The sequence below is a fragment of the Hoplias malabaricus genome, chromosome 18 (genome assembly GCF_029633855.1).
Source record: "Hoplias malabaricus isolate fHopMal1 chromosome 18, fHopMal1.hap1, whole genome shotgun sequence".
Taxonomy (NCBI): Eukaryota; Metazoa; Chordata; class Actinopteri; order Characiformes; family Erythrinidae; genus Hoplias; species Hoplias malabaricus.
The window spans coordinates 27,267,757-27,294,321 of NC_089817.1; the positions used below are offsets into that span (position 1 = coordinate 27,267,757).

Below are 26,565 nucleotides of genomic sequence, written 5' to 3' on the forward strand. Positions count from 1 at the left end.
GCTTCTAGTGCTTCATCATGATACAGCTATTGCAGGTTATTTCATAAAACCTTCCACGCGTGTTCACCATTACTAATACTACTAATGCATCTTGATACATCCACATCTTTTCAGACCCATACTGCTGACAGTTCCTCTCACAGTGGAAGTAGAGGAAGAAATATCCACGTATTTGTCAGATCTAAATAAGCAGTAGAGCTAATTTTCCTCCTCAAAGTTGAAAGTTTTAACTGCTGTTGACGGGGGAGGGTTTGGTGGCTTTCATGGCGAATTCCAAAGTTAAATATATATATATATACACACACACAGGGGTTGGACAATGAAAGTGAAACACCTGGTTTTAGACCACAATCATTTATTAGTGTGGTGTAGGGCCTCCTTTTGCGGCCGATATAGCGTCAGTTCGTCTTGGGAATGACATACACAAGTCCTGCACAGTGGTCAGAGGGATTTGAAGCCATTCTTCTTGCAGGATAGTGGCCAGGTCTCTACGTGATGCTGGTGGAGGAAAACGTTTCCTGACTCGCTCCTCCAAAACACCCCAAAGTGGCTCAATAATATTTAGATCTGGTGACTGTGCAGGCCATGGGAGATGTTCAACTTCACTTTCATGTTCATCAAACCAATCTTTCACCAGTCTTGCTGTGTGTATTGGTGCATTGTCGTCCTGATACACGACACCGCCTTCAGGACACAATGTTTGAACCACTGGATGCACGTGGTCCTCCAGAATGGTTCGGTAGTCCTTGGCAGTGACACGCCCATCTAGCACAAGCATCACTGATCCACCCCCATGCTTCACTCTAGGCATGCAACAGTCTGGTGGTACTCTTCTTTGGGGCGTCTCCACACCACAACTCTCCCGGATGTGGGTAAAACAGTAAAGGTGGACTCATCAGAGAACAATACATGTTTTACATTGTCCACAGCCCAAGATTTGCGCTCCTTGCACCATTGAAACCGACGTTTGGCATTGGCGTGAGTGACCAAAGGTTTGGCTACAGCAGCCCGGCCGTGTGTATTGACCCTGTGGAGCTCCCGACAGACCGTTCTGGTGGAAACAGCAGAGCTGAGGTGCACATTTAATTCTGCTGTGATTTGGGCAGCCGTGGTTTTATGTTTTTTGGACAAAATCCGGGTCAGCACCAGAACATCCCTTTCAGACAGCTTCCTCTTGCGTCCACATTTAATCCTGTTGGATGTGTTTGGTCCTTCTTGGTGGTATGCTGACGTTACCCTGGATACCGTGGCTCTTGATACATAACAAAGACTTGCTGTCTTGGTCACAGATGCGCCAACAAGACGTGCACCAACAATTTGTCCTCTTTTGAACTCTGGTATGTCACCCATAATGTTGTGTTCATTGCAATATTTTGATCAAAACTGTGCTCTTACCCTCTGCTAATTAACCCTTCACACTCTGCTCTTACTGGTGCAATGGGCAATTAATGAAGATTGGTCACCAGGCTGCTCCAATTTAGCCATGAAACCTCCCACACTAAAATGACAGGTGTTTCAGTTTCATTGTCTAACTCCTGTATATATACACACTGCATGCACACACATGCAATAGAAATAGTGGGCGGGGATTATGACAACTGTATCCATGGCCCCACTGATGAAATTAGGGGCTGATGTCTTTGCGGTTATAAACTTTAGACGCAACGTTCTGTGCCAGAGACACCCAAACTTGCCAACAAAGAAGAACCTGAAATGGCCGCTCTGGGCTGGATAGAATCAATAATAAGAGCCATTATGTGTTTATCTGGGATTATTGGCAACAACTGGCTGGGTTTTTGTTCTCTGCCGAAATCTAGATCACAGATCCGGATTAATGATGTCCTCTTTGTCAACTTGGCTTTGTCAAATCTGATCACAAATTACATGGTGGATCTGCCAGAAATTTTGGATTTTACAAGCAATTTCGTGGAAGGAAAGAAATATTGTGGTACTTTCAACTTTTGCTCAAACCTCTCAGAGACTAGCAGCATTTTTACCACCTTGTTCATCACTGTATTTTGGCATCAGAAGCTTGTAGGTTCTCTAAAGCATGGAGGTGCTCCTGTGCCGATGGACAACATACGACTTGTTGCTGCATTGCTGGTAGGAAACTGGTTTGCATCTGTTGTGTTCAGCCTTCCTCATTTGTTCTTTGTCCCAGTAAGCACAGGCAACGTGAGCTCTAGAGAGTGTGTGGGAGTGTTTCCCTCTCATAAAACAAAGAATATATATGATACACTGTACCTCATAATGGCGAATTTGGCTCCGATTATTGGGATTGTTTTCGCAAGCATCCAGATTGCAGTAACACTACTGCAGAATCACGGCCGCATCAAGAATAAAAACAGAGTGGGAGCCCTACATAGTCCTCCTGAGGACCAAAGAAGAGCCGGAGGAGGCGATGTCAAGATGAGTACCACAAGCCTAAGTTCAGAAGTCTCATCCAACATTTTTACATTGAGAGACGCAAGCAACAGACTCAACCCTGAACAAAGAATCCAACGATCAAAAGACAAATTCAGTTCATCTTCAGGGAATCAGGTGAGGGCAGCCAAAAGTGTTCTGGCAGTGGCTGCTGTGTTCTTGAGCTGTTGGCTAATTCACATCTTGCTTACCATAACCAGCACCATTTCTGAGTCAACAGTACTGGTTGAGATGACCAGTTATGTAGGAGCACTTTATACATGTATTATACCTTACATTTACCTGCATGGTTTGAAGAAACTGAACTGCTCATCCAGAGACTAAAGCCTGGCTTGCACCAGGATCCCGATTTTCCTCCCTAACCAAAGACTATATGTCAAGAACAAGCAAAAGATCTCTCTCAGACACATTTTAAACTCTTGAAAAATATCATGAAAAATTAGATTACATTTTTTAAATTTTTGATTTTTTTTTTCTTTTTGGACAAGGACACACTAACCTATTTTTTCAAGGGTTGTGTTCTCTGATTTTAACTAGATGTCTTCTGAGGGATCATAAAAATTGAGCCCACAGGCTTAATTATGCCTTGTTATGGGCAATTATTGTCAACAACGCAGCAGGGAAATCATGCTTACGCCATAGGGACTGGGGTGTAGTTGCCAGAAGAAGCAATTTTATTGTTTTTTTTTTTGAAACTAGTTAAATTTATATAAAACAAAAAGTAAAAATCAGATTGAGGACATTTTTATTCATTTTCTGGTTTACATTACAAACTGGAACACTCAAACCTACTTCAACTCCAGAAGTGTCAAGTATTTTATATAAAAACCTGTCATTTTAAAAAAGGTATCCAATATAGAATCTGCCATTCAGCTCAAACCCATGTGACATCTTGGTTTTAAATATTGACACTAGCAGGCTACATGGCAGAAATAAAAATGAAATCAGACGATCGCAGAACATATGGAAAACAAATGAAAGATCGCCATTACGTTTTGGTTGACACCATGAGCACAAGACATGGCTCTCTAATTTTGGGAGGTGCTCACACATTTATTTCAATAGCCTTTCTAATAGGACTAAAACATAATTAAGCAGTATATCCCATTATTACGGAATGCACAGCAGGGAGCTTAACACTGCAAGCACAATTTGAAACAGCTTCTTGCAAACAACAATGATTGCTGTTGTCTGATTTACAGAGAAGCTACGACAGTTCTTTTAGCAGTCTCCAAGTCTTGGAAAAAGATACACCTTTTAATGTCAAAACCATTTCATAAACACACAAATGAAATCACTGTGAAACTCATAAAAACATCCTGGTCACAATCCCCACTCTTGTAAACGTAGCACCTATGAAAACAAAGATTTTGGCAATACCTGCATGCCTAAAAACAGGAATATAAAGATTTCCCAGGCACTGTATAAGAGAGAGGTCACTGTAGAGATCAGAGGTCTGCTTAAAAAGATGAGGTTGCATATTCAAAGGCCTTGACTCAATCCCTTACCTTTTCCCATTCAGACTCAATTTTCTAAAGGTCTTTAGTGCTACTTTCAAACTCTTATCAGAGTAAAGACGTAGATGAACGACAGCAAAGAGACAAGACGCCAGTCATACGTTCACGTAACCCAAGGTGTTTGGTTCTCAATGAAGCTTCTCCAGTTTGGCTTGCAGGGATTTGAAGTTGCGAATGATTTCTTGAAGAGCAGAGTTGGGGCTAAGAGACTGAAGCTCTACCAGATAGCCACAGATGTTGTCCAGACATACATTGGTGAACCTCCGTCTGAAACAAACAAGATAAAGGTTGAGGGTATCGCACAGCTGTGTGGCTGGAATCCTGGGGACTTTATTCCTGAGTACTTACCTGTCGTAAGTGGGCACTCGGCTGGGATCATCCACATATCCTGATAGGAGCACGTGAATACATTCCACTAAATGAAGTGGCTTCTTTAGACGCTGCCAACATGGATCCTAAAGGAAACGCATGAGAATTAGTGAATGTAGTGAAGGTTCAAGCCATGAGTGTGAGTTAGAACTGTAATCACTCTTGTGGTACAGGATACAAATTCAGAAAATTGTCATCTGTTTTGACTAAAAATGATATTAACTCCATAACAGGACTTCAAAACAACTATCTTAAGGCCCGCTATAGTGGTGTTAAAATAATGCTGTAAGTCTTTAATAAGTCTTAAAGTTAAGCTGTCATTGTGGTCTCTGACATTTGCACCTTATTTTTGGTAGCAATATCACGTTACACATAAATGTAATATTTGTTTTTATTTTTTCCAAACACACTTTTATTAATATACTATTGCAATCCTGCATATACCCTGCTTTCTGCAATACACAAATGGTTAATGTGGCATACCCAGATCACAGATTTAGGTGTTTATCACCTGCACAATCTGCATTGTCATAACTAAGTGCCTATATCTGACTATTCTTTCACAGCTAGATGGATTTAGAAAGTGAACTATTCCAACTGCCAACATACATTTTTCAAATGTAATGAATGAAATAGAAAAAAGAAAATACAAAGTCACTCTTAAAGGCTAAGCACCAGCTATAGGAAAAGGGTCAAACAAATAAATACAGTGGAGTTTGAGTTCCTAACTTGTGTTTATTGATAGTCAGAAAACATGTTATTTCTTACTAATTCAAGGAATAAGGTTTAAAAGACCATTTGTCAACTTTAAACGGGCACTTTGGAAAGGACCATCCGCTCACTCCGTTATCTGTAGCTCATTTCACTGGCGCTTTTCCAACAATATGGGCATGTAAGGACACCAACGAAAGGTGTTCAAGAGCCTCTGTAACATGGAGGTAAACAGGGTAAGGACACTCACTTCGCCTGTTTTAGTTGGTGTTAGTTAACGTTATCTTGACTCGCTAAACTCGGTGCTCAGATTATACTCGGCTACGTAGCTGCATTACGGAGGTTTATAGTGTCGGATGAATTCGAGTTCGACTTCGATCACATTTACAAGAATAACGGTACCTCTACATTTGAGTTTAGCTTATTGCTAGGCTATTGTCATGAATAATGTTGGTTATTTAGCTAGATACTGTCATAACAGTCAGTCATAACGGTGTTTTACCGCGGCGTTGTTCAGCTGTTGTCCACCAGTGACGTCACGGCTGCGTTCAAGAATTTTCGTAGCGAGCTCGGGTTTTTCCGTCAATTTAATAAAATTGTCAGTTTTAAAGCAAATTAAGCAGCTATTTTCATTTTAATTCATACTTATATATGTCAGTAACTACAATAATGTGGAATATTCATGGAGGTCTATTAAGTGGTGCTTAGCCTTTAAAACATCAGTGACCTAACGCTAACTGAGAAAGTCTAATGGAGAAGCTTGTACCCGGCTCTTGAAGAGCTGATCATACACTTCCAGCAGACGTGGGAGCTGAACGCCGATCTCCTGCATGGTGAAGGTGACAAAGCCCACATCCCAGTTCAACTTGCATACCTCTTGTTCCAGAAACTTGACCAGGAACTCTGAAAATCAGAGAATGAAGACATTTGGATTTCTTATCCTACCAAGGGTGAAAGCGGGTGTGGGAAACAAATGTTTCTCGTGAGCTCAGATCATAAATTAAAAATAAAAGATTACTGAACTATTGAATTATTGAAGTGGGAATTTCTGAGACTCATTCTGGTCTTTAGCATTGTTTTTTTTTTAACTGAATCATGTCATTGACCTAATGTCAATTAAATTAGTTTGTAGCATTAGTCAACTTTACCCTATCATTTGTTCAACTTTCTCATTTTCAAAATTTGAAATGCAGTCTGTGTAATGTGTTGCATAAAATATAGGATGGAAATATTTGAACATCATTGCATTCTGTTTTATTTAACATTTGCTAAGCTCCCCAACATTTCTAGACATGGGGTTTGTACAGGAACCGCAATCGGGCGTGCTTCAACATGCAGAAATGCACCGAGGGAAACAATTAAATAAATTACAACTGACAGGAGACACTTTGATGACAGAGAAAGTAAAAAAATGGTACCCAGTGGAAAATATCGTGGTGTTCCTGCATACAGCTTCCCCAGGGACACCAGCTTCAGACTCAGGGCTCTCATTCGGTCAGCTGGACTCATAGCCACACTGTCGTTCAGTTCTGTGAATGCAAGGAAAAACAACAAAAGAAAGTTTTTATAAAACAGCATTGCTCATGGTATTAGTAATATGATTTGTTTAATTTGACCAGTTACCTACCTTTCTCCATTATTTCCTGCCATAAAGAGTGGACCAGGATAGGATCTGAGTGGCCAGCACAGTGTATAATGGCCAGCTTGCATTCAGACAATCGGAAGTGGTCTGCAAACTCTCCATAAAGCTAATAAAGAAATAATTCCATAGAAAAAAATAAAACTTTTGATTCAGTACATTAGAATAGATACGATACAGTACAAACAGAGTGCTACTGACAGAGCAGCAAATTTTGAAGAATCAACAGAATGGGAGAAACCAATATCCAAAAATAAATGGTGTTCTTGACTAGGTTGACCAGCCTCTTTTGTATCTCATCTCTACGATAATGTGCCCATAACAATGCTATAAAATTAAGATTTTATAGGTGGCGCAGCAGGTGGTGTCGCAGTCACACAGCTCCAGGGGCTTGGAGGTTGTGGGTTCGTTTCCCGCTCCGGGTGACTGTCTGTGAGGAGTGTGGTGTGTTCTCCCTGTGTCTGCGTGGGTTTCCTCCGGGTGATTGACTGTGAGGAGAGTGGTGTGTTCTCTCTGTGTCTGTGTGGGTTTCCTCCGGGTGCTCCGGTTTCCTCCCACAGTCCAAAAACACACGTTCGTAGGTGGATTGGCGACTAAGTGTCCGTAGGTGTGAGTGAGTGAATGTGTGAGTGTGTGTGTCGCCCTGTGAAGGACTGGCGCCCCCTCCAGGGTGTATTCCCCCAGTTGCTCCCAATGATTCCAGGTAGGCTCTGGACCCACCACGACCCTGAACTGGATAAGCGCTTACAGAGAATGAATGAACTCAAAGAGCACCGTGAACATTGACTGTTCCTCTGAAGTTCTTAGTTTCAAGCATGGTGAAATTGTCTTATGAATATTTTAAACATCATGTTCTCTTACCTTAGTGATATCCATTAGCTCAGAGTCCAGCTGAGATATTGCCACCTGTACAGAGGGATGCTGGGAATACTGCCTAATTAAAGTTTCCTGAATCTGGACTTGAATGCGCACCACCTGAAAGCAAAAAGGAGAACTGGAATACATTGGAATGATCTCCCACAAAAGGCTCAAATAAACAAGAAACTATGAATATCCAGTTGTAAACCTTAGTACTTTCCACTAAAAACAAAGAGCCCCCAGCTGGAAAACACAGTCAAAGATTAACATTAGTTCAAGATCTAAAACCTTTCATACCTCCATCTTCTCTTCCAGTTCGTGCAGGAACTCTCCATCAGCTCCCATGGAACAGATAGACGATGAGCTCTTGGCTGAAAGAATGGCTCGGGAGATATACTCAAGCCTCTGTTTTAGAGAAATCTCTGTACTGTAGGCAAAAAAAAATACAATGTGTCACTATGGGATTGCACTTGCAACTTATGGCTTCAGCTGCAGTAGTGTACAGTATCTTACCTGTGCATGTCAGCTAGCCTGGCCAGGACGTGAGCTGCTTTTCCAAAGCTGCGGTTCTTCTCGTAGTACCGCCAGAGGAGGTCCATGTTTCTCACTTTGTTCTGGTCTTGCTTTATCATGTGCATTAAATGGTCTTCGAGGTAGGGTGAGTTCACCTAAGCAAGACAAAACAGGTGGCAGCAAGAATAGATGCAGTGTTTTGTTTCCGTTGTCTCTCAAAAACCAGATGCTAACCCTCCCTCTGCCTGGGTCAAGTAACCATGTAAGTAAGGGAGAAGCATTGTTATTGGGTGGATACTGGCTGAACACAAGGGAAAGGTAGGAAAATGGAGTGCTTGGACTGAGTGGTAAACATATATAACATATACAGAAATATATATATAAAGAGGGAAAGGAAAGAAGGAAGGAAAAAAACCCTTCTTACCTCTAGGAGTTTGTCAGTAAGATCAACCTGGATTAGCCAGTTGTAAAGAGCAATGTGAAACAATTCATCTTGTGACCTCTGAGCCAGGCCAAGCATTTGCTCAAACTGCAGACAAAAATAAAAATATAAATATATATATATTTATTAAAACCACATTAAGCACTTGGGTGCTTTTAATATTTTCAAACTGTTATTTAAATACAAAAAAAAAAAGTAAACTCACATGGGCAGCAGCGTCTTCGTTGCTGAGCATATTGGGATCAGATGTCATGACTGGAGGCCCAGGCTGCTTGGGGACACTAGGGGACTGAGGAGCTGCTTTGCTCTGGTTTACTAACTCCTGCATGGTGTCTGTGACGCACTTATAGCATGACAACCTGGACAGAGGCACATACATAGTGTATCAGCTGCTAGAAGCAGTACATTTTGACGTATGCAAAACCAAGACTGTGCACGTTACCTTTCTTGGAAAGCTTGCTGTCCAACAGAGTCATCTTCTGGCTCTCCGTTCTTATAAAAATGTGGGCCCAATCTCTGGGGGTCTTTCTTATCAGCAGCAGTGAGGCACAGCTCCACAACACCCTCATAGAAACGAACTAGAGGACAAGTTGGGACAGTTATGTCAAATGCTATTGTGATACTCGGAATTATAATTTAGATTACAATTTGTATTGGTTAAACGTGATCTATGTGCATCCACCTTGTCGATACTGAGAACAAACAAGTGGCAGGTCAGTGTGATGGCTGATCTGTTGATACATCCTTAAAGACTCCTTGAGGGTGCGCTCCTTTTCTGCCTTATTCTGGATCTGTCTGGAGCTCTGCAGCAGCTCATTGGCCTGGGAACAGAAGATTGTTGAGAAATGTTGAAATTCAAAAGCACAGCGACCACTGCCATTATTTAAAAAGAGGTGTGAAGGAGAACAAGGAGCGTTACCTTAGAACAGACACTATCATCACTGCTATACAAAAGGGGGCAGAGGTCCCGCAGATGGCAGCTGATGGCATCTACAGAAGCACTGTCTTTTATGTAGACGTTGATGAGGGCAGTGATAAGGGCGCCAGTCAACTCACGACCACGAATCACTATGTCTTTAAAACTGATGGCTTTCAGGTGCTCCTGAAAGTCCTATAGGACAGGACACAAAAGCAGAGTAAGAAATCGAGAGGTAAGATGAATGATCGAGGGGAAAGCATTCCTTTATACAAAGACAAAGCAAATTAATAAACAGCTAAGTGTTACCAAGAACTAGCATTAAGAAAAGATGTTGTTAGTTGCCCACCTTGGGCAACTCAGAGATGATGAGGCTGAACTGGTGATCACTCAGGAGTTTCCAGAGAGCCAAAGTTTGAAAGGAACGATGAACCAGTTGTTGAATTCCCTGTAAAGATGCCTTCTCGTAGGCCTGAGCTTCAGCTGTGAATATCATCCAGACCACATTACAGTTAGTCACTTTCATCTCCCAAGAAAACACAGAAACAAAACCAAGGGAGAAAAAAAACCTACTGTGGTATTTCCTCTGGAGCTCTTGCTGGACTTGCTGAGAGCTGGCACCATCTGGACGCATGAATCCCAGTAGCCTTTGCTGCAGGTTGGCAGGAGAGCTGAAACTGTGAGAGAAGTGGCAGTCAACATCATTTTATCCCTCTCTACCAATAAACAGGTAAGGGGGGGCAGAAGCTAATGGAGACAGATCCCTACCTTGCTGCACCTAAAGAGGTTGGACTGAACTGAGAGTTCTTATCAAGGAACTCCTTCAGGCCTTGCAGCTCCAGCAGAACTGCCTCCAGATCTGATGAACTTGCTGTGCTCTCAATCTGGGACACATCACGAGTAAAGGATCAAAATGTGAATGCAATTGAAACTTAAATCCCAGGAAAAAAAAAAGAAGGGGCCATATTTGACAACTATAGAAGATAAATAGCAACAAAAAATAGTGTAATTTCTCAATGCAACAATGAATGCGTTGTGAAATTAATCTATGAATGTTTGCAATATAACAGTGTTTAAAATTTGGCACAAGGACTCTTATTTGTGTATGTTTTTCCTGTATTTTCCTGGGAAACAACCTACGTTCTGCAACACCCAACATTTAGATTCCTAATGAACAACTGTTGTGTTTCCAAAGCCCATTAATCCAACTGAACACTTTCACACTAGGACTTGGCTCTTAAGTGTCTACTCACAATAGTCACAGTCTGGCTTCCTTTAACGATTGCCTTCTCCACTGCCAGACTCCCGTCCCAGATGTTGCTGTTATTATTTATGAAATTAATACCAGATCAGATTAATCAAGTGTTCGAATTGAAAAGCAATATTTGACCATGGTAGCTCATCTCACCCAAGTATGCGGGCGAAGTAGAGATTGATTCCATTGTGCTTCCCGGAGAAGAGCACTTCAGGGCCTGAAGACACTGCTGATAAGGGGGCTCCGCAAGGACCCATAGGAGTGGTGGGAATGAAGGGGGTAGACACACTAGGGGGCATCAAACCTGGCACAGAGAAAACGAGTAGCATTTAACACCTCGCATTTATTTTTAAATCAGTAATTAATTATTTATGAAAACATAATAAAGATAACTGCAATTAAGAATAATAAACACATTTAAGAGTCCAAACATCTGTCACAAAAACCAACCAAAATATAATGAAAGAAAGTGGTTTATTTTCTCTAAAAGCATAGGGTGCTTTATTATACAAAGAAAATCAAAAAAGCTGGAGTAGTGCTGTACCTGGAGCTGGTGTAGCTAAAAAACTGGGATGTGGAAGAGCACTACCAACATGCATAGGGGAACCTACGATCAACAAGAGTCCCACACTACGGGTTAGAATTACGATTCTACTACGACGGTATGTTTAGTCTTTAAAGTAGCAGACACCATATTTTACAATCACCTGGTACAGGAGAGGCAAGGAGGGGTCCGACATTGCTTGGTGCATTCATAGCAGAGGGGAAACGCATTTGTGCCTCACCCCCATACCTGCGTGCCAAAACAAACAAACCAAACAACCAGTTACTGAAGTCTGCTAAGTAATAATTTAATTCATTTACTCCCACCAAACCACTGAGGCTTCTCCAAAAGAAAGCAGGAGTTACAGAGACAAAGTGTATGACATCTGCAAAGAAGTGTGCACCTGAAAAACGCTCGAGTGGCCCACAAAGAAACTTCTCTGTCACAAGCAGCGCTGGAACAGGCCAGGATTAGAGCGGTGGCACAAGCCTGCTCTTCCTGCAGGAGGAAAAGAGACAATACCAAAATATATGAAAATTATTATTATTGCAATTACATGCAGAAAAAAAACAAAACAAAACACTGAAATGCAGGACTTCCTACCCTATGGAGCTTAAAAAAGCGTTCAATATCTTCACTCTCCCCTCCTCCACTGCTTACCAGCAGATGGCGCAATTGGTCAACAGGTCTCAGTTTGTGAAAGATGTGACTTCCCTAGAATGATCCAAGTACAGTAATTAAACTTTAAACAAATATTACACTGGAGTACGCATGGCTGATAGACTGGGAAAAAGGAGGTCTACACACCTGTGCAGAGAGAAGGACAAACTTCTGAGGTGGAATATTGTGTTGCTGAACCACCACTGGCGAATCTGTGACCGGAATGAAGTCTTTATTTAAAGGAGTTAAAACTTTCTGTGGTTTGGTGTCTTCTATGGCACTAAGTGCCCAGGAGTGGCCGTCTATATTTGAGGTCATCTGCAAGAGAGTACAAGGATACGTAAACATAATCATAGCAATCGAGTGAAAGACAAAGAAGAATTTCTGAAAGGCTAAGGGAAGTCCTTTCAACCTGGGCTTCCATGAGTGGCTTCTTGAAAGGGAAGGAGTCGTGGTTAACACACCACAGTACATCACTGTCCTCCGTCTCTGACGCTGCCATCAACAAAACTCCTTTTTAGAAAAAGAAAACAGATAAACAAAAACATCAATCTCATGAACACTTCTCGTAGCTGTATTTCAGTTCAGGTTTTGGGCTTTACCTTTGCTGTATAGGGCCTTGTGTACTTTGGCAGGCTTCTGAAGGGTGGAGGAGGCCGAGAAGCCTGGGGGCAGCCGAACATGAACCAAAGCTAGCAGGCTGGGCCGGGTCATGTTCTGTTTGGCGTGAGGTGGAGCAAACGGAGTGGTGCTGAAGTACAAACGAATGCCTAAAGCGTGCACACAAAAATGAAAGTCACAGTGCCATTGTTGACCTTAGGATGAATACAAACACTAAGAAGGTATATGGTCCTAATTTCTTCAGTAATTCTTTCTGGTCTCTTTCCAAGGACTCTCACCAGCATGAGTGACAGCCAGGAGCTGGCAATCTGAGGACTCAGAACGATCAATAACAGCAATCTGGACAATAGGTTTGAAGACGGAACGATCAATAGTCCTGAAAGACACACAAAAGTATGTGATAAACGGATATCGTTGGCGGACAGGATGCTTTGCGCTCCATATACAATACAGAAAACTTTAATAAATATTTTGAATATGCAGTCACAGTGTTGTCCAACCTGGCAATATTCCCGGCCGCAGAAACAATTGCATTCTGAGACATGGCTGCCACTCGACTCATTCCCTGCCCGTCAGCACCCAAATCATAAACCTGTCAAAAACACACGGTGGTTAGCAGCATAGATAACACAAGGACACTTAAAACAACCAATAAATATAAAGGTTTAAACTCACCTGCAGCACTCCTTTCTCAGACCTTGTGTACAGGGTGTTGCGTGAATTGTCAATAGCGATCTGAACAACTGGATCTATGATACAGAGGGTACGATTAAGGTAGCCAAATTAACCTTGAACACATAGACACATTCAAAAATGAACGAATGAAGCACATGTATAATGATGTTAGTACCATCTTCTGAGAAGGAGAACTGCAGTAAAGACGGCACAAGGAAAGACAGGCTGCTCTTAGAGTGGTTGATCTTCCTGCATCGCTGACTGAACCATCCAGCTTCAGCCTGGTAGGCAATCTCATAGAGGCATCCATCCTTGCCGGCTAGAAATATACGCCCCAGAACGGTGGAGTTGATGGCCAGCATGTAGGTGTTATCCGTGGGGATGGAATAGAGTGGGTCAGGCAGGAGTTGCATGGCTCCTGACATGCTGTCATTTAACCCTGTGGTGTGAGAATAACAGTCAGGACCTTTTGCAGTGGCTCCTCTTTTAATTTAAGTGACACATTGTGATAGTGGGACTGAGGATAAGAAACGTTTCAAAAGAGAGAGACTCACCTGTCTGAGCCTTGGGGAAGCTCAAACCCAGAATTACCACATCCACAGGTGTGGCTAACACTAAAAGAAAGTGGATGTGAGGCTGGAAAATCCCTGTGGGAGGATGCAGGGTAGAGACACCAGGTTTTAGTTCATTCAGAGAAAGAGGTGTGTAAAAAAGATCTGAGAATGAAAGGACACAATATTCCAGCGCTGCTCACCTGCCTTTGGCTTGACTAGCCCAACTGAAAGGATAGTTTCGCTCAGTCCATCAAAATATGCCACATCTCCCCTAAAACAGTGATGAAAAACACAGTGCATTACATCAACACAATTAAGACTGTAAAACTTGAGTTAATCCCACATCAGTGTAAATACTTACCCATCCTCATAATTCCACATGAATATGTCGTTATCTATCGTTAGCCACGCCCTGCTGATCTCAGGGAAAACTCCCATCATGCAGTTGCACTGCATGTCTGTATAGTGTGGCAATTAAGGCATGGCAACATAAGTAGTTACGTATACATGTGACAGGGCATCATTTCAAATAAACAGAAAGTATCCTGAATCATTAATCAAGTTGGTTGCCCTTATTTACATGGGGAGGATACGGCTAAACTGCTCCACGAGCTCAGGAGGCAGAGGGACCCTGCGAATTGCACTCAGCTCTGGCAAGTTGGGCACACTAATAAGCCCTGGTCCTTGTAGAGGGTAATCCATATCTGATACTCCAGACAGAGATGGCATATCTAGGAAAAAAACGGACATTTACACTTACAGGATTAAGCAGACGCTCTTTTCCGACGTGACTTACAGAAGTGTTTAAGAAAGACTTCCCGAGGGTTTGGTTATATAGATATTTATAGAGGCACACATGCTGAAAGATGGGAAGTGAAAAGTAACATCTAAGACAGTTATAAGACGTGAGTGGATGGAACTATCTTCTAAGTCTGTAATACCATGAGTTCTTAGAGGTTTAATCAATAACCCAAATGTCGTTGAGAAGCCAAGTGCGTTCTTACTGTGTGAGGGGACATTGAGCAGCTCTGACAGGTCAGGAAAGCAGCGGTCTTCCTGTAGGTGTCGATCAATGAGTCGCCCAGAGTTTTCCAAAGCCTCTTGCAGAGCTGCTGCCATGCTGCTGGGACCCAGGCTCGACGGCATAGCGGCAGGTGATGGAACTCACCTATAGAACAGCGTTTTCATTCATTTCAGTTATTAATAATTAACTTCTGTCCTCCAGGATAACCAACATTTTCTGAAGAGATTTTGGAAAATAATGCAGCTCCAAAAAAACACAAATAAACACTTCCACATTTAATTTTATTTTTTTTTAACATTTCTTTACAGTTCAACGTAAGATATAAAGAGATTAAGAAGAACGTAGTCTTTCTGATTGGTTAAATATATATATATATATATATATATATATATATATATATAAAAGCTGTATGTATCCATGTCTTTTTCAGAGCAGTAGAACTGTAAAAACTTGGCTTTTGGAGTTTCTCTACAACTAACCATTTGACTTCAAACCTCTCTGTAGGACTTTGTTTACATCTAAACCAATTAATTATAAAGAGATTAGGGGGATCATAAATGTTCCCCTTTCAAACCCCAAAAATAATATCATTTTTAATGCATTTATATTGTTCAGTGTTTAACTGACAGTACAACAACATGAGACTTTTCATTTATTTTCGGCTTTTGTTTGTTAGGGATCACTACACAAGTCTGACAACACGAAGCCAAAGTAGGCTGTTTATTTCAATTATCTTTTCCACCTTAAATGGTGCGGCAGGTTACGTTACTGAGGTGCTACTTAAGGCGGAATGGAAAACATCAATAAAAGCTTGTAAATAAATGATAATTAAAGAAAACTTCAGACTCGTTCAGTCAACAGTGACTGTTAGCTTAGCCGTAGCTAATACAGCAAGCTCAGTTTGAATCCCGGCCAATATAAAGACATGCAAGCATTAAATTATATTAGAAAATCTCTCGTGATCTTTAAACCGGACTCACACGGTGACGGGGTCTGTAACTGTTTAAAACAGAACTCACGGTTTAAATCAAATCCCCGCTTCAGAATTCCACACACTCCCGCCAAGCTCGTGCGCTACACACCGGTCTGCGACGGTCGCTGGTTAGTGATGAAGAGTTGACTCTCAAAAGAATCAATTCTTCCACGACGCGACACTTCAGGGGATTTGGGAATCAACTCTGGTTCTCAGAGTCGAAAAGCTTGGAATCGACTCTATCCCCTGAGAAAGAGAGAAGCTTGTATAATTTAAGCATTGGTGTAGTATATTTCAAAGGTAATTGTAAACAAGTGTGTGTACGCCATGCTTAGTCCTAACTGTAACTGAGGCTATTCTGCTTAAAAGAGAGATTTATCTAATCTTAAGTGAAGTGAATTCGAGGAGTCGATTCCATCGACTTCGCATACAAGAGTCGAGATGCTAAGTCGATTCCAGAAAATCACGAGTCGTTCACCGTGAAAGCTCGTTCTGGCTCCTTTGTGACTCAAACCGGTCTCCATAATAAAAGTACTTGTAAACAGAAAGTTAGTTGGTGTCTTTTCCCCTCTTTATTATCAGTTTCTGATAGAAACAAAGTATTACATTGACATTATTTATTTACTGTAATTATTAGTATTACTACATTAAAAATACTTGTTTCATTGAAAGGTTAGCCATTTGTTGAATGCTGTGAAACTATACAATCTAAAGTGATATTTCAAAGGAATGGGTTAGGTACATTAATTTGTCTTATGACATTTACTGATTATAAATAAAACACACAATGTCCAATTTAAAATTATTCCAATGTGCTCTCTATAAACGTATTGCTCCAGATATTTTTTTGTGTGTGTGTGTGTAATATAAACATAGTAAATAGGCTCCATAGGCTTTATTGGACCTGGGGCAAAGAAGATAACATTAGAATTACAAATTCTTATGACAAAATTCAACTCAGTATTTCCTGAGCTGTACTCTGCACTTGTGATTGTTATGGGTCATGATGCAATTTACCACTTTTCCTTTTTTCATGATTAACACTAAAGTCAGCAACAGTGGGTTAGTTTGAGTTTAATGCCATATCTACCCATAGGGCACATTCATGGCAAGAAAGGTCACAACAGTGGGTAACTTTTTTTCCCTGGCAGCATTAATGTCATTTTGGAACTCAGTTCTGTACTGTGGTAAAGTGGTTTCAATCTTCTGATGATCTCTGCATTTAAAGGAACACTTTTTCTTCTGGGGTTACCCCTATTGTAAATCATTTGTACAGCACTGTACTGACATCAGCCTGGATGGGGAGGGAGCTGGGGTGGTTCCTTACCCTCCTAAATATACATAGTGCAGTTTCTGTGGTGCTGTGGCCAGAGTAGCAAGGAAAGACGTTCTATTCTACTAGTATGGGTCAATTGTCAAATTCCAACATGAGCGTTTTAATATTCATATTACATATAAAGATGTTAGGAATCTGGATGGAACTTGCAGCGCATTTAGTGAGATGTAAATTCAGGTTCTTAGGACGATGATTCCTGTTTAGTAAAAGTTACCCCTATCCTGCTGTGCATTTGACGTAAGGTGGTTTGAAGACTGCCAATTTACTTTGTTCACATAAGGAGACAGTTGTTTTTTTCCCCCATCGGTTACACTGAATTACCTTCCCTACCAATTAAATGATTGAAGCACACGTTTGCAATTCAGTCACAAACAAAAACCTGTAACTCATAGTGAGGAAAAGTCATACAGAGGACACATCTGGCCAACCAAGCTTCTATCAGTAGATCCATCAAAAATAATATTCACCATACTCACGGCCGTCAGAATGGTCACAGTATATTCCTTTGTTTAAAAAAAAAAAATAAAAATAAAGAGAGAGAACACTAATCTCTAGATCGAACACCTTTAAAAGTAGGGCTTTGGCTTATGTTTAGCAGCCTGTCATATTGCTACCCTCAGACCTAACTGAGAAATGCCATACAAACAAAACAGAGCCTTGAAATTACATTTTGATGAAAGGACACAAAGAGCAGTATGTTCGGTGGTCCACGTACTACTTTAAAAAAAAAATAATAATAAAAGTCAAATGCAAACAAGACAAGTAACAAAGAGAAGTAAAAAAATTTATTGCAGTATTTGTTCCGCCAGAAGTGCTGGGGATCCCTTTTTTCTCTCTAGGGTGACCTAATACATCAAAATCTACATTTACAAAAAATCTCCCCCTGCATGTAGGCCACAGATACTGCATGCTCTGCTTTTAACAGAATAAATTATGTCCAGGAGACTCCATTGTACAGCATGAGTAAACAAAAAAAGGAGTAAAACATAAAGCAGAGGAAATATTTAAAAGTTTCTTTCCCTGGACACTGAGCTAAGCTAAAGAAATCCATCCGGTGCTAGGTTTAACTCCAAGAACACTTTATTAAGAACATCAACAGACTAATTTCCAACATTCACTTTAAGTTTATTTTTTAAACAGATTTTTTTTGTCAGAGATATAAACATTTTTGTTTTCCTTTGTTGTTTTTTTGTTAAACTATGATACAGTGGGAGTAAAAATCACACAACCGAGTTGCTGCACAACAGCGAAGGAGCTCCCACACAATGTTTTCCAAACATTTCCTTCTGTATGTGTATGTCCTGTTTAACTTAAAACGTGTCCAGTATTCTCTTCTGCAGGTCCACACGGCTTTAAAATCCTTTCCCTCCCCTCTTCCCACTCTCCTTGCTCTTTTCATTACAACAGTGAATCAAGGTTTTTGTGAGTCTGTAGTATTCTTGCTTTACTGTCTGGGTTTAGAAAATGTTGGATCCCAATAAAGTTTGGCTGCTGAGAGTTCGTGTAGGAGTAACTGTAGTTTAATTAGCTGGAAGTCCCCTCCTTGGCTGCATACAGTGAACGTAAAGTCTGCACCATTTTGTTAGTCAGCTTGTGTGCACTTGTCAAGGCGATTTTCTTGTAAATGATGTCCGACTCCTTAATAGTGTCCACCCAAGGCACCAGTTTTCGTCCGTCCCGTTTCTTGGCCTCGGCCCAAGTGCCGGAGTAGGAGCCGGCCATCCAATGCACGCTGTAACCGTTGCTCGTCTTCTGGATGACGCGCGCTATCTGCGGTCGGTCCTTATACTTGGGGCAGCAGATTGCAATGACGTCCATGGCTTCTACGGTTTCATTCATTTGACCTGATGCCTCTGCAGAGTCGCCACCTCTTCTGCTTCGCCGTGAAGACTGGAAAACAATATTAAAAATATTTGGTTTTAATAAGAAATGGTAAGAGAGAAAGATTTGGTTTAAGAATAAAGATGAACCAAGAATTTTCTTAAAATGGAAGTCAATCTGGTAATAAGCTGTACCACGGAACTTACACCAGGTGCCTTCTCATCGCCGTCGCTTTCTTCATCGTAAGAGTCAGCAGCATTGTTCTTTGGGCTGGAGCCTCCCAGAAGAGCAGTAATGGCTTTGTTTCTGGCGTGGGTGCTAGCCGATGCCTCGCCTTCTTCATCCTCCTCATCGGGGTCCAAGTGCTCCATCAGTACCTTAAACTGTAAAGTAAATGCAAGTGCATACGCTTGATGAGCCAGGGTACATTAAAGATCAATATCACATCGTAAGAATATTCCTACAGTAATGATTCTTTTTTTATTACGCATTATATTTGACTTAATCAATTAAACTTGTTAAAAAAAAGCCAATCTCAACATAAAAATTAAATTATACAGCCTGCAGCGCATGCGCATAAATATTGGCCAAACTGTGAAATCAAGGAGTTATGGTGCAGGTCAATTTGGTTGCAAAACCCACAAATATTACTTACGTCCAAGTATTGCTTGACAATCCTCCTCTTAATGTCATAGGTGAGCTCGACATTGGACATCCCATTGATCAGGAAGTCGAGTGTCTGTTTTGGATTGAAATGCACATTGTTTTTTCTGTTTACTGCCTTGTCGTAGACTTTCGCTGACTCTGTGGGAGAGTACTTCTGGATTTTGCTGTTGAAAGAGACAACAGTTGAAAACAGACTCTGTTCCCAATCACGTCCAGTCAACTGCTTTTACAACAATGGCTCGGTCACAGTGTTATGAGGATTGTATCAATAAGTTACACATACCTATCTGAGAAGCCATAGAGGTTCTTCAGGTGCTGTTTGAGCACCAAGAGCAGCAAGATGCCCTGAGAGGCATTGGCAAAATCCAACAGGGGTGTAGGGTTGTCTGGGAGACGGTCCATAACCTTATCCACATCCTCTACATCCAGATCAGACTCTGAATCAGAGTTCACTGTAGCTGTGACCCGCTTTGGCTTCTTGGCCCTGCGAACAACCTCATCATCTTCTTCACTGCTACTGCTGCTACTGCTGCTTTCTGGGCTGCTTGATAACTCATCCTCATCTTCCTCCTCTGAATCATATTTCTTTTCCCACTTCTTCTTCTTCTTTTTCTTCTTCTGCTGCTGCTTTTCCCGAGGTCTGGGCTCTTTTAGCAAAGACTAAACATGCAAAAGAAACAGTGGTTAAAGAGACAATGTACGAAGTTAAACTTGAACAAAGAAAGAATGGAGAGTCCGTCACCTCTTTGAAGGACTGTAGCAAGTTGCTACCAGACACAGAGAGCGTGATATCGATGTGGTGCATGATAAAAAGAGGTTCTTCTTGGGTCTGATAAGGGAAATACGCCAAATTGTCAGCTATGAACAGCAGCATGTTCACCTCTGTTTTCTGCAAGGAAAGAGGAGAGAGTGTTTAGAGGACTCAAAGCTACAAACCATAGCAACATTTCATACGGGATTAAAAAACTCACAGCACTGTCGTCAAACAAGTTGAGCAAGGAGATGAGGAAGGCTCGTCTGTGCTGTCTGTTTCCTCGCACCATTGTAAAGAGGTGGGAACACAGGGCTGTGCCAGGCTCGTCCTGGCGGAAACCTCTGATGATGGTGTTCTTAGATGCCAAGATGGCCTGCTGCACCTGGTAGGACATCTTCATTCCTGCTACAGCCTTCATCTGGTTTCAGAGAAATGATGAGAATATTGAAGGAACTAGAATATGACTACACCAGTAAACTGGAGTAAGAGGATACAAAAACATGTACTGAATGCTACAGGTGTAAATGTTCTAAAACTCACATGAATGAACCCTGTGTACTTCTTATCAATTTCCACCAGCTGCTGGTCTGCTTTATTCCTCATTGTAGGCTCTGGATCAGTCCCCATGGCAATCAAATAAGGTACACACTACACAAAAAAAACACCACACACAAAAATCATTCAGCTTCAGATTAATGTCAACTCAGTGAAATGTTAGGTTCTACAGGTGCTGCTTAACTTCCTTCAGTGAATCTGTACCTGTACAGGGTGAATGAGGCCCTGGTTGAGCGTTAGTGCAATGACGTTGAGGGCAAAGTGCCGCACACTGGATTGTGTGTGGAAGAAAGCCTCAAGTACTTGCTTCAGGTAAAGCTGCATGATCGAGCTGCTCATGCCTGAGGAAATATCCCCCATCTCCTTTAGGTCCTCTTGTTTGGACAGCTTCTTCCCTGCAGATTCAAATAATACACAACGTTTAATTTATATTAAAACCTGAATCAGGAGGAGGCTGAGAAGAAAAGAAGAAGAAAAATGCCCTGTGATGGATACTCACACTCTCTGTCAGCCTCCTGCATACGGGAGTCCTCCTCCTGTAGGTATGTCTGCAGATTCTTCAGGACCTGAATCTTCAGGTTTACTGACGTCTTCCTTTCAGAGAGGAGGCCGTTGTACAGAGTCTTCACCTCAGGGACAAACATTAGACCTGGGTGCTGGATAAACAGGAAACCTGACAAAAAGCAGAGACGCAATTTAATTTTACACTGAAAAGAAGCTGCTGAGAATATACTGCTGCCCACAGACGGATAGTGAGGAGAGTACTGCACTGACATGCTCCTTAACGGTCACGGTCCACTGTAGAATATGCTCTTACAGTATACAGAAGACTAAAACATGCAGATTTGAAAATTCTAATGCAGGTGTTACGTCAGCACTAATCTACAGGTGTTCACAAATCTCAGAATGGACCCAACTAAAGAAAGTGTCTAAGTATAAAAGCACACCTAAACCGATGATGGCTTTGGTCTGCACCTCCTCATCATCATTCTTGGTGAAGTACAGAAGGAGCTCCAAAACTTTGTCTTTTATGACAACCTGCAAAAGAGCAAGACAAACCACACAAGACATAAGCAACTGTGTTTAGAAGCCTCCATTAAAAATTCTATATGCAGTTGGACCGCCTATAAATCATCATACCTTGTTATTGCCTTTGAACTCCTCAAGGTCAAAGTCAAAATGCCTGCACAGAGCTCCCACAGTAAAGAGGGAGCGGAGTAGCGCAGGCTTGTTGGAAACAAGGACTGTGCTATTTGGGTCCTCCTGGTGCTGGGTCTTCAGCTTGTTTAAAGCCCCTAGGGAACATTTTATTGTTAATGATATGAGTCAGTACACAGGAGAAACACAAATCAGGATATTAATCCATAAGAGCCCAGTCTCAGTTCACAATAAATCCAAATTTTGAGAAATATATAACAGACCAAGGAAGCAACGTGGAGCAATTTTTTTTCCACATTCTTTGCCATATTCTGTAATTATTTTGGGGTTAAAAACCCCAATGTAACTAACATCACAACAACCATTTTGTAACTTGCATTTCAACATTTTGTTCCTGAAATAGGATCAGTGTGTGTCACATGTAACACAGGACAGATGAATAAAGCATCTGAACTGTTAAAAAAGTTGGAAAATTACAGCATACTATAAGTAAGGTTATACGTATTTAGGGATGTCATTATTTAAGGTGAAGAATAAAGCTGTGTAGGGACTTTCCAGACCTTGTGCTTGTGACACATATGTGCCTTTACTGCAATATACTTACCATAGTATCGGTTAAAACAAGCCCAGACAAATTTGTAGTTATGCGTGACCTTATTCACTACTGCACCAAGACAGCTCACACAATGCTGCACAACCTAAGGAGCACAGATAAGATACCACAATGAGTACAAGAGATGCATATCCTTCACGCACCATGAGTCGCTCTCATGGCAATGTGAATTCTAACTGTACTGACCGTCATGCCATATTTGATGATGAGCTTCATCAGGTCTTCTTCGATGGTGGTGAGAAATGTCTCACTAGGGTGATCCATTAGAGGGACCACCAACTCCAAGATTTTAGCCACATTACAGATCACCATAAAATCATTCTGGTTCTGTGGAAGACACAGGGAAGAAAACATTTAGGATAAATGTCAACTTAACAAGCCGCTTGTCATTTTCAAGCGCAGTTACAATAGTGAGCCACTGGATCAATTAAAGTTCAGCTCTGATTAGATTTTGATCCTCACATTGCACTTGGTGGTTAGGTAGGGCTGCATGGTCATGGCATGTTTCACCATCAGCTGCGCTCGGATTTTGCTGAACAGGTATAGCGTGGTGATGCATGACACCAAGCGATTTGAATTCCCACCCTTATTCTCACAGTCTGAAGAACAACATGAAAAGAAGAAGAAAGGAGCAGCAGGTCAAATTACGATAAAACACACATTTGCTTAAGTTTCTTCCTGCACTGAAAAAAAGGTAAACTGTGGTATAGTTGTTCGAGTACAGTACCATCGGGAGACTCTTCGTATTTGAGGATGTGCTCCACAAGATTGTCGACAAGCTGAGCGCAGGCCTTTCTGGCTGGCTTGTAGGAGGCATCTTCCTCAGTCTTGAGCAGCTGCACCAACATTACCACATACACCACAGTGAGAAAAGGGCACAAGGACAGAGAGAAAAAGCACACTCACACAACACTACCATCGTGCAATACAATACAAAACAGTACACTCACATTCTGAAGCAGCTGTTCAAACCAATCGTAACCAGAATCCCTGCATGCAGATACCTATTAGGAGAAACGATACCTTTCGTCATGCATGAATAAAGATACTGTCAATACAACACAAATCAACAGGAAGAATACACCCAATCGTTTACATATTTATAAAATTAGGTCTTGTTTTTTCAAACAAACACAAACAGATGCTTACCACATCAGTTATATTGAGGATCTTCCTGGTCATAGCTTCTTTATCATGGTTTGGAGTTGGGGTGAACCAGAGCTTCTGGAATGTTTCGTTCACCAGTTTCTGTAGAAGAAAGTTTAAAACACACCCAGTGTTAAATTGAAAGGAACACAAACCTCTTAATGAAGTTACCAGTGACCTCAAAGCAGAAAACACCAATGAGCTGCAATAATATTATAAAATCTACATAAAATTAAATAAAAATCGGAAATGCCTAAAAATATAAAAGAATAACAAAAACACACACACACAGTATCAGATAATATTCATAAAACAGAGTGGAAGAGATATTCACCTTAATGCCTTCTTCATCGTTGACCCTTCGTATCATCTTCACACACATCTCTGTGATCTTGTTGAACGTAGGCTGCTCCAGACAGATGTCTCGTAGAATCTTAATCACCCTCTTCCTCACACTAATGCCCGTGTCCTGGAAAAAGGAGCCCCAAGTATTACCATTCATAACCAAATGGTACAGTCATTTCAAAAATGACATAATTTCCATAGCCTATAGGTGGCAGTACAGTGCAACTGAAGATTTTACCTAAGGTGAACTTTCATACTCAGAATGAACTTTAATCTGAAAAGGGACTGTGCCGTCAGCACAGCTGTAACTCTCATTGTTTGGACTGCAGTGGGAGCTATTTGACCTAAATGTACTTTTTGATAAATGCTGCATCCTGTAGTATTACAGTTTGTGTTTGGGGGCAACTAAGGCCAACATGAGCATACAGCAGACATACACTTTTACATGCACAGTCAGTTCTTTGCCCAGCAGACTGAAGTATATGACGAGAAGACAACCATAATTATGTATGTGTGTGATTTTATAATATTAATAAATTACATTTATAAAGTGCTTTTCAAAGAACCAAAAGACGTCTACAAGTTACAGTTGATAAAGGCGGTATAGCAACAGATAGACAACACAACATAGAAAACATGAAAAAACAATATTTATGGTAGCATGTGGTTGAAGGCAATGGAGAAAATGTAAGTTCTTGAGTGTTTGAGCGCTGAATTTGTGAGGAAAGGGAGTTCCAGTGACGGGGAGCAACCCTGGAGAAAGCCCATTCTCCTAGGCTGTGAAGATCAGAAGAGGGAATGGCCAGTAGTGGAAGATCTTCAAGAAGGTCTATAGGGCTGAAGAAGGTCTCAGAAGTAGGAAGGGGCAAGTTAATTTATGGCTTTGTATCTAAGAAACAAGATTTTAAACTGAATACGATATTTAACTGAGAGCTAGTGAAGATTATAAAGGACAGGTGTAATGTGTTAATGTGAGTAAGAAGGTGGGTTGCTGAGTTTTGAATCATCTAGAGCTTATGGATGGAAGAGGAATTGATACCAGAGAGTGTATTGTATTGCAATGGTTGTATAACCCGACGTCACCGTCAAACACAGGCTTTGCCACTTATACACTTATATAAACCACGCATAAAGACCATTTGAAGAACCTGTCAGCCAAAAAGTTTAAGGGATAATCACACACCAATATTCTCTCAATTAGCATGTCGTAGTACTGCTCGGTCAACTGGGGACGACTCAGCACAAATCGCCCAAGCAGCTCCACCGCCGCTTCACGCACACTTGTGGAGTTATCCATCAGCCGTCCATGGACTCCTCGCTGCATGTCCGACTGTACACAAACACACAAGATACATTTCTCATTCACTCCGATACCCCAAATGGACTTTGCTCTTTCCAACAGGCTTATATCAGACAGGTTATCTCACCCTAGCCAGAATGCTGGGATCCACTGCCACCACCTCGGAGAGACACTTCATCGCTTTCGTTCTTACAGCAATAGCACTCTCACCCAGCACTCTCAAGATCTGAGTAACACAAAACAGGGAACCTTGTTAACAACATACAAGACAAACAGTTACAGAGTGTACATTGGAAAATCAGTACTGAATAAAACACATTATTGTTTTATTTGTTTTTACTTAATTGCCGTCTTGCAATCATTGTTTTAGCAATGCTCCAAAGGACAGTTTAGAGAACTGCATTACATACCTGTGTTAAATAAATATCAAAGCTTTGTGCAAACGGCCTCATAGAGGCCAAATATCGCACAATTAAACAGGCATCCTCGTAGTCCACTACATCAGAGTTCATTCTATAAAAAGAGGAAAGTATATTGAGTTAAACTATAGTCTAGGCAGGTTTTATCTAAACCAGTTCTGCAATCTCAGATCAATGACAGGCAGTAAGAAATCTGAAGATGTAAATGTGCTCAGTAAAAAAAAGAGCTGATAAAGCTTACTTTAGTGTGCTGAATTGTGAGGGTGCCATCTTGATTATGGACCGCAAGAACTTCTTGCGACCCTCAGCTCTCTGCATAATCTCGCCAGTAGTCTCCACATCCTTGGCATGGTGTTGACCCTCAGATGAGTCTTCGTCCTTTTGGTTTTGGGACTTCATGGCCTTCTCTGTCTCTGTGGTGCTGTCTCTAAACCACTGTGCGATGTAAAACTTCCTTGCAAACTGGCAGGGCACAAGAAAAACTAGTTAGAAACAAGACTTTATGAAGTACAAATGAAAGGAACATGTATGTAAAACTTTAAGTCACGTCAGAGGAAGAGGCTTAAATGGTTCTCACCAAAAGAGAGGGGTCAGTGTCCGTATTTCCATTAAGGTAGTCTAACAGAGCCTTCTGCAACTGTTGTGTTTCATCATTCCCAGATGTCTGAAGGACAAATTAACATCATGAATAAACCTAACAGGGGGAAGAAAGCTCTGCCCTTAGTGATATAGATTAGCGCTGAACGTGATTGGTTAA

The 26,565-nt window shown here is 41.3% G+C and overlaps 3 protein-coding genes across 6 annotated transcripts in view; 1 reads left to right on the forward strand and 2 right to left on the reverse strand.

Annotated features, from left to right (window-relative positions):
* The first annotated feature begins 1,713 nt into the window (after positions 1-1,713).
* On the forward strand, positions 1,714-3,055 carry ora5 (olfactory receptor class A related 5). The gene is made up of 2 exons (XM_066650425.1): positions 1,714-2,413; positions 2,513-3,055. Exons 1-2 carry the CDS (start codon positions 1,714-1,716, stop codon positions 2,746-2,748), a joined length of 936 nt encoding a protein of 311 aa, XP_066506522.1. The 3' UTR covers positions 2,749-3,055.
* Positions 3,056-3,165: 110 nt separating this feature from the next.
* nup155 (nucleoporin 155) lies at positions 3,166-15,841 on the reverse strand. Its single transcript, XM_066651382.1, has 35 exons — positions 15,742-15,841; positions 14,703-14,866; positions 14,292-14,429; positions 14,060-14,156; positions 13,899-13,969; positions 13,699-13,791; positions 13,320-13,583; positions 13,145-13,218; positions 12,970-13,061; positions 12,748-12,845; positions 12,451-12,618; positions 12,261-12,361; positions 11,996-12,166; positions 11,792-11,902; positions 11,592-11,686; positions 11,352-11,437; positions 11,189-11,251; positions 10,798-10,948; positions 10,643-10,709; positions 10,158-10,273; positions 9,963-10,066; positions 9,739-9,872; positions 9,393-9,584; positions 9,156-9,294; positions 8,916-9,051; positions 8,679-8,832; positions 8,456-8,560; positions 8,032-8,186; positions 7,816-7,945; positions 7,522-7,635; positions 6,649-6,769; positions 6,440-6,550; positions 5,788-5,924; positions 4,290-4,396; positions 3,166-4,208 (listed from the first exon to the last, which is right to left on the reverse strand). Exons 2-35 carry the CDS (start codon positions 14,842-14,844, stop codon positions 4,070-4,072), a joined length of 4,176 nt encoding a protein of 1,391 aa, XP_066507479.1. The 5' UTR covers positions 14,845-14,866; positions 15,742-15,841; the 3' UTR covers positions 3,166-4,069.
* A 1,983-nt stretch (positions 15,842-17,824) lies between these two features.
* The window catches only part of nipblb (NIPBL cohesin loading factor b), a 31,454-nt gene continuing 22,713 nt past the window's right edge, over positions 17,825-26,565 (reverse strand). For all 4 annotated transcript variants that reach the window (XM_066651082.1, XM_066651084.1, XM_066651081.1 and 1 more), the window contains exons 25-47: positions 26,386-26,472; positions 26,050-26,270; positions 25,800-25,902; positions 25,517-25,615; positions 25,273-25,419; positions 24,079-24,213; positions 23,748-23,846; positions 23,549-23,602; positions 23,326-23,434; positions 23,061-23,197; positions 22,785-22,925; positions 22,590-22,683; positions 21,968-22,122; positions 21,775-21,865; positions 21,327-21,500; positions 21,032-21,222; positions 20,813-20,920; positions 20,490-20,690; positions 20,261-20,407; positions 19,802-20,178; positions 19,508-19,682; positions 19,059-19,235; positions 17,825-18,921 (exon numbers count right to left, since the gene is read on the reverse strand). In XM_066651082.1, the coding sequence (XP_066507179.1) occupies positions 18,556-18,921; positions 19,059-19,235; positions 19,508-19,682; positions 19,802-20,178; positions 20,261-20,407; positions 20,490-20,690; positions 20,813-20,920; positions 21,032-21,222; positions 21,327-21,500; positions 21,775-21,865; positions 21,968-22,122; positions 22,590-22,683; positions 22,785-22,925; positions 23,061-23,197; positions 23,326-23,434; positions 23,549-23,602; positions 23,748-23,846; positions 24,079-24,213; positions 25,273-25,419; positions 25,517-25,615; positions 25,800-25,902; positions 26,050-26,270; positions 26,386-26,472 (3,588 nt within the window). In that variant the 3' untranslated portion in view covers positions 17,825-18,555. The remainder of the gene's footprint in view (positions 18,922-19,058; positions 19,236-19,507; positions 19,683-19,801; positions 20,179-20,260; positions 20,408-20,489; positions 20,691-20,812; positions 20,921-21,031; positions 21,223-21,326; positions 21,501-21,774; positions 21,866-21,967; positions 22,123-22,589; positions 22,684-22,784; positions 22,926-23,060; positions 23,198-23,325; positions 23,435-23,548; positions 23,603-23,747; positions 23,847-24,078; positions 24,214-25,272; positions 25,420-25,516; positions 25,616-25,799; positions 25,903-26,049; positions 26,271-26,385; positions 26,473-26,565) is intronic.

Coding starts and splice junctions, on each gene's coding strand:
- nup155 (XM_066651382.1), bottom strand. CDS start 14,844: ATGCCGTCGAGCCTGGGTCCCAGCAGCATGGCAGCAGCTCTGCAAGAG. Junction 9,873..9,962: donor GCTCCAGAGGAAATACCACA/GTAGGTTTTTTT, acceptor TGATATTCACAG/CTGAAGCTCAGGCCTACGAG. Junction 6,770..7,521: donor AGCTAATGGATATCACTAAG/GTAAGAGAACAT, acceptor TTTCTTTATTAG/CTTTATGGAGAGTTTGCAGA.
- ora5 (XM_066650425.1), top strand. CDS start 1,714: ATGGCCGCTCTGGGCTGGATAGAATCAATAATAAGAGCCATTATGTGT. Junction 2,414..2,512: donor AGGAGGCGATGTCAAGATGA/GTACCACAAGCC, acceptor AACGATCAAAAG/ACAAATTCAGTTCATCTTCA.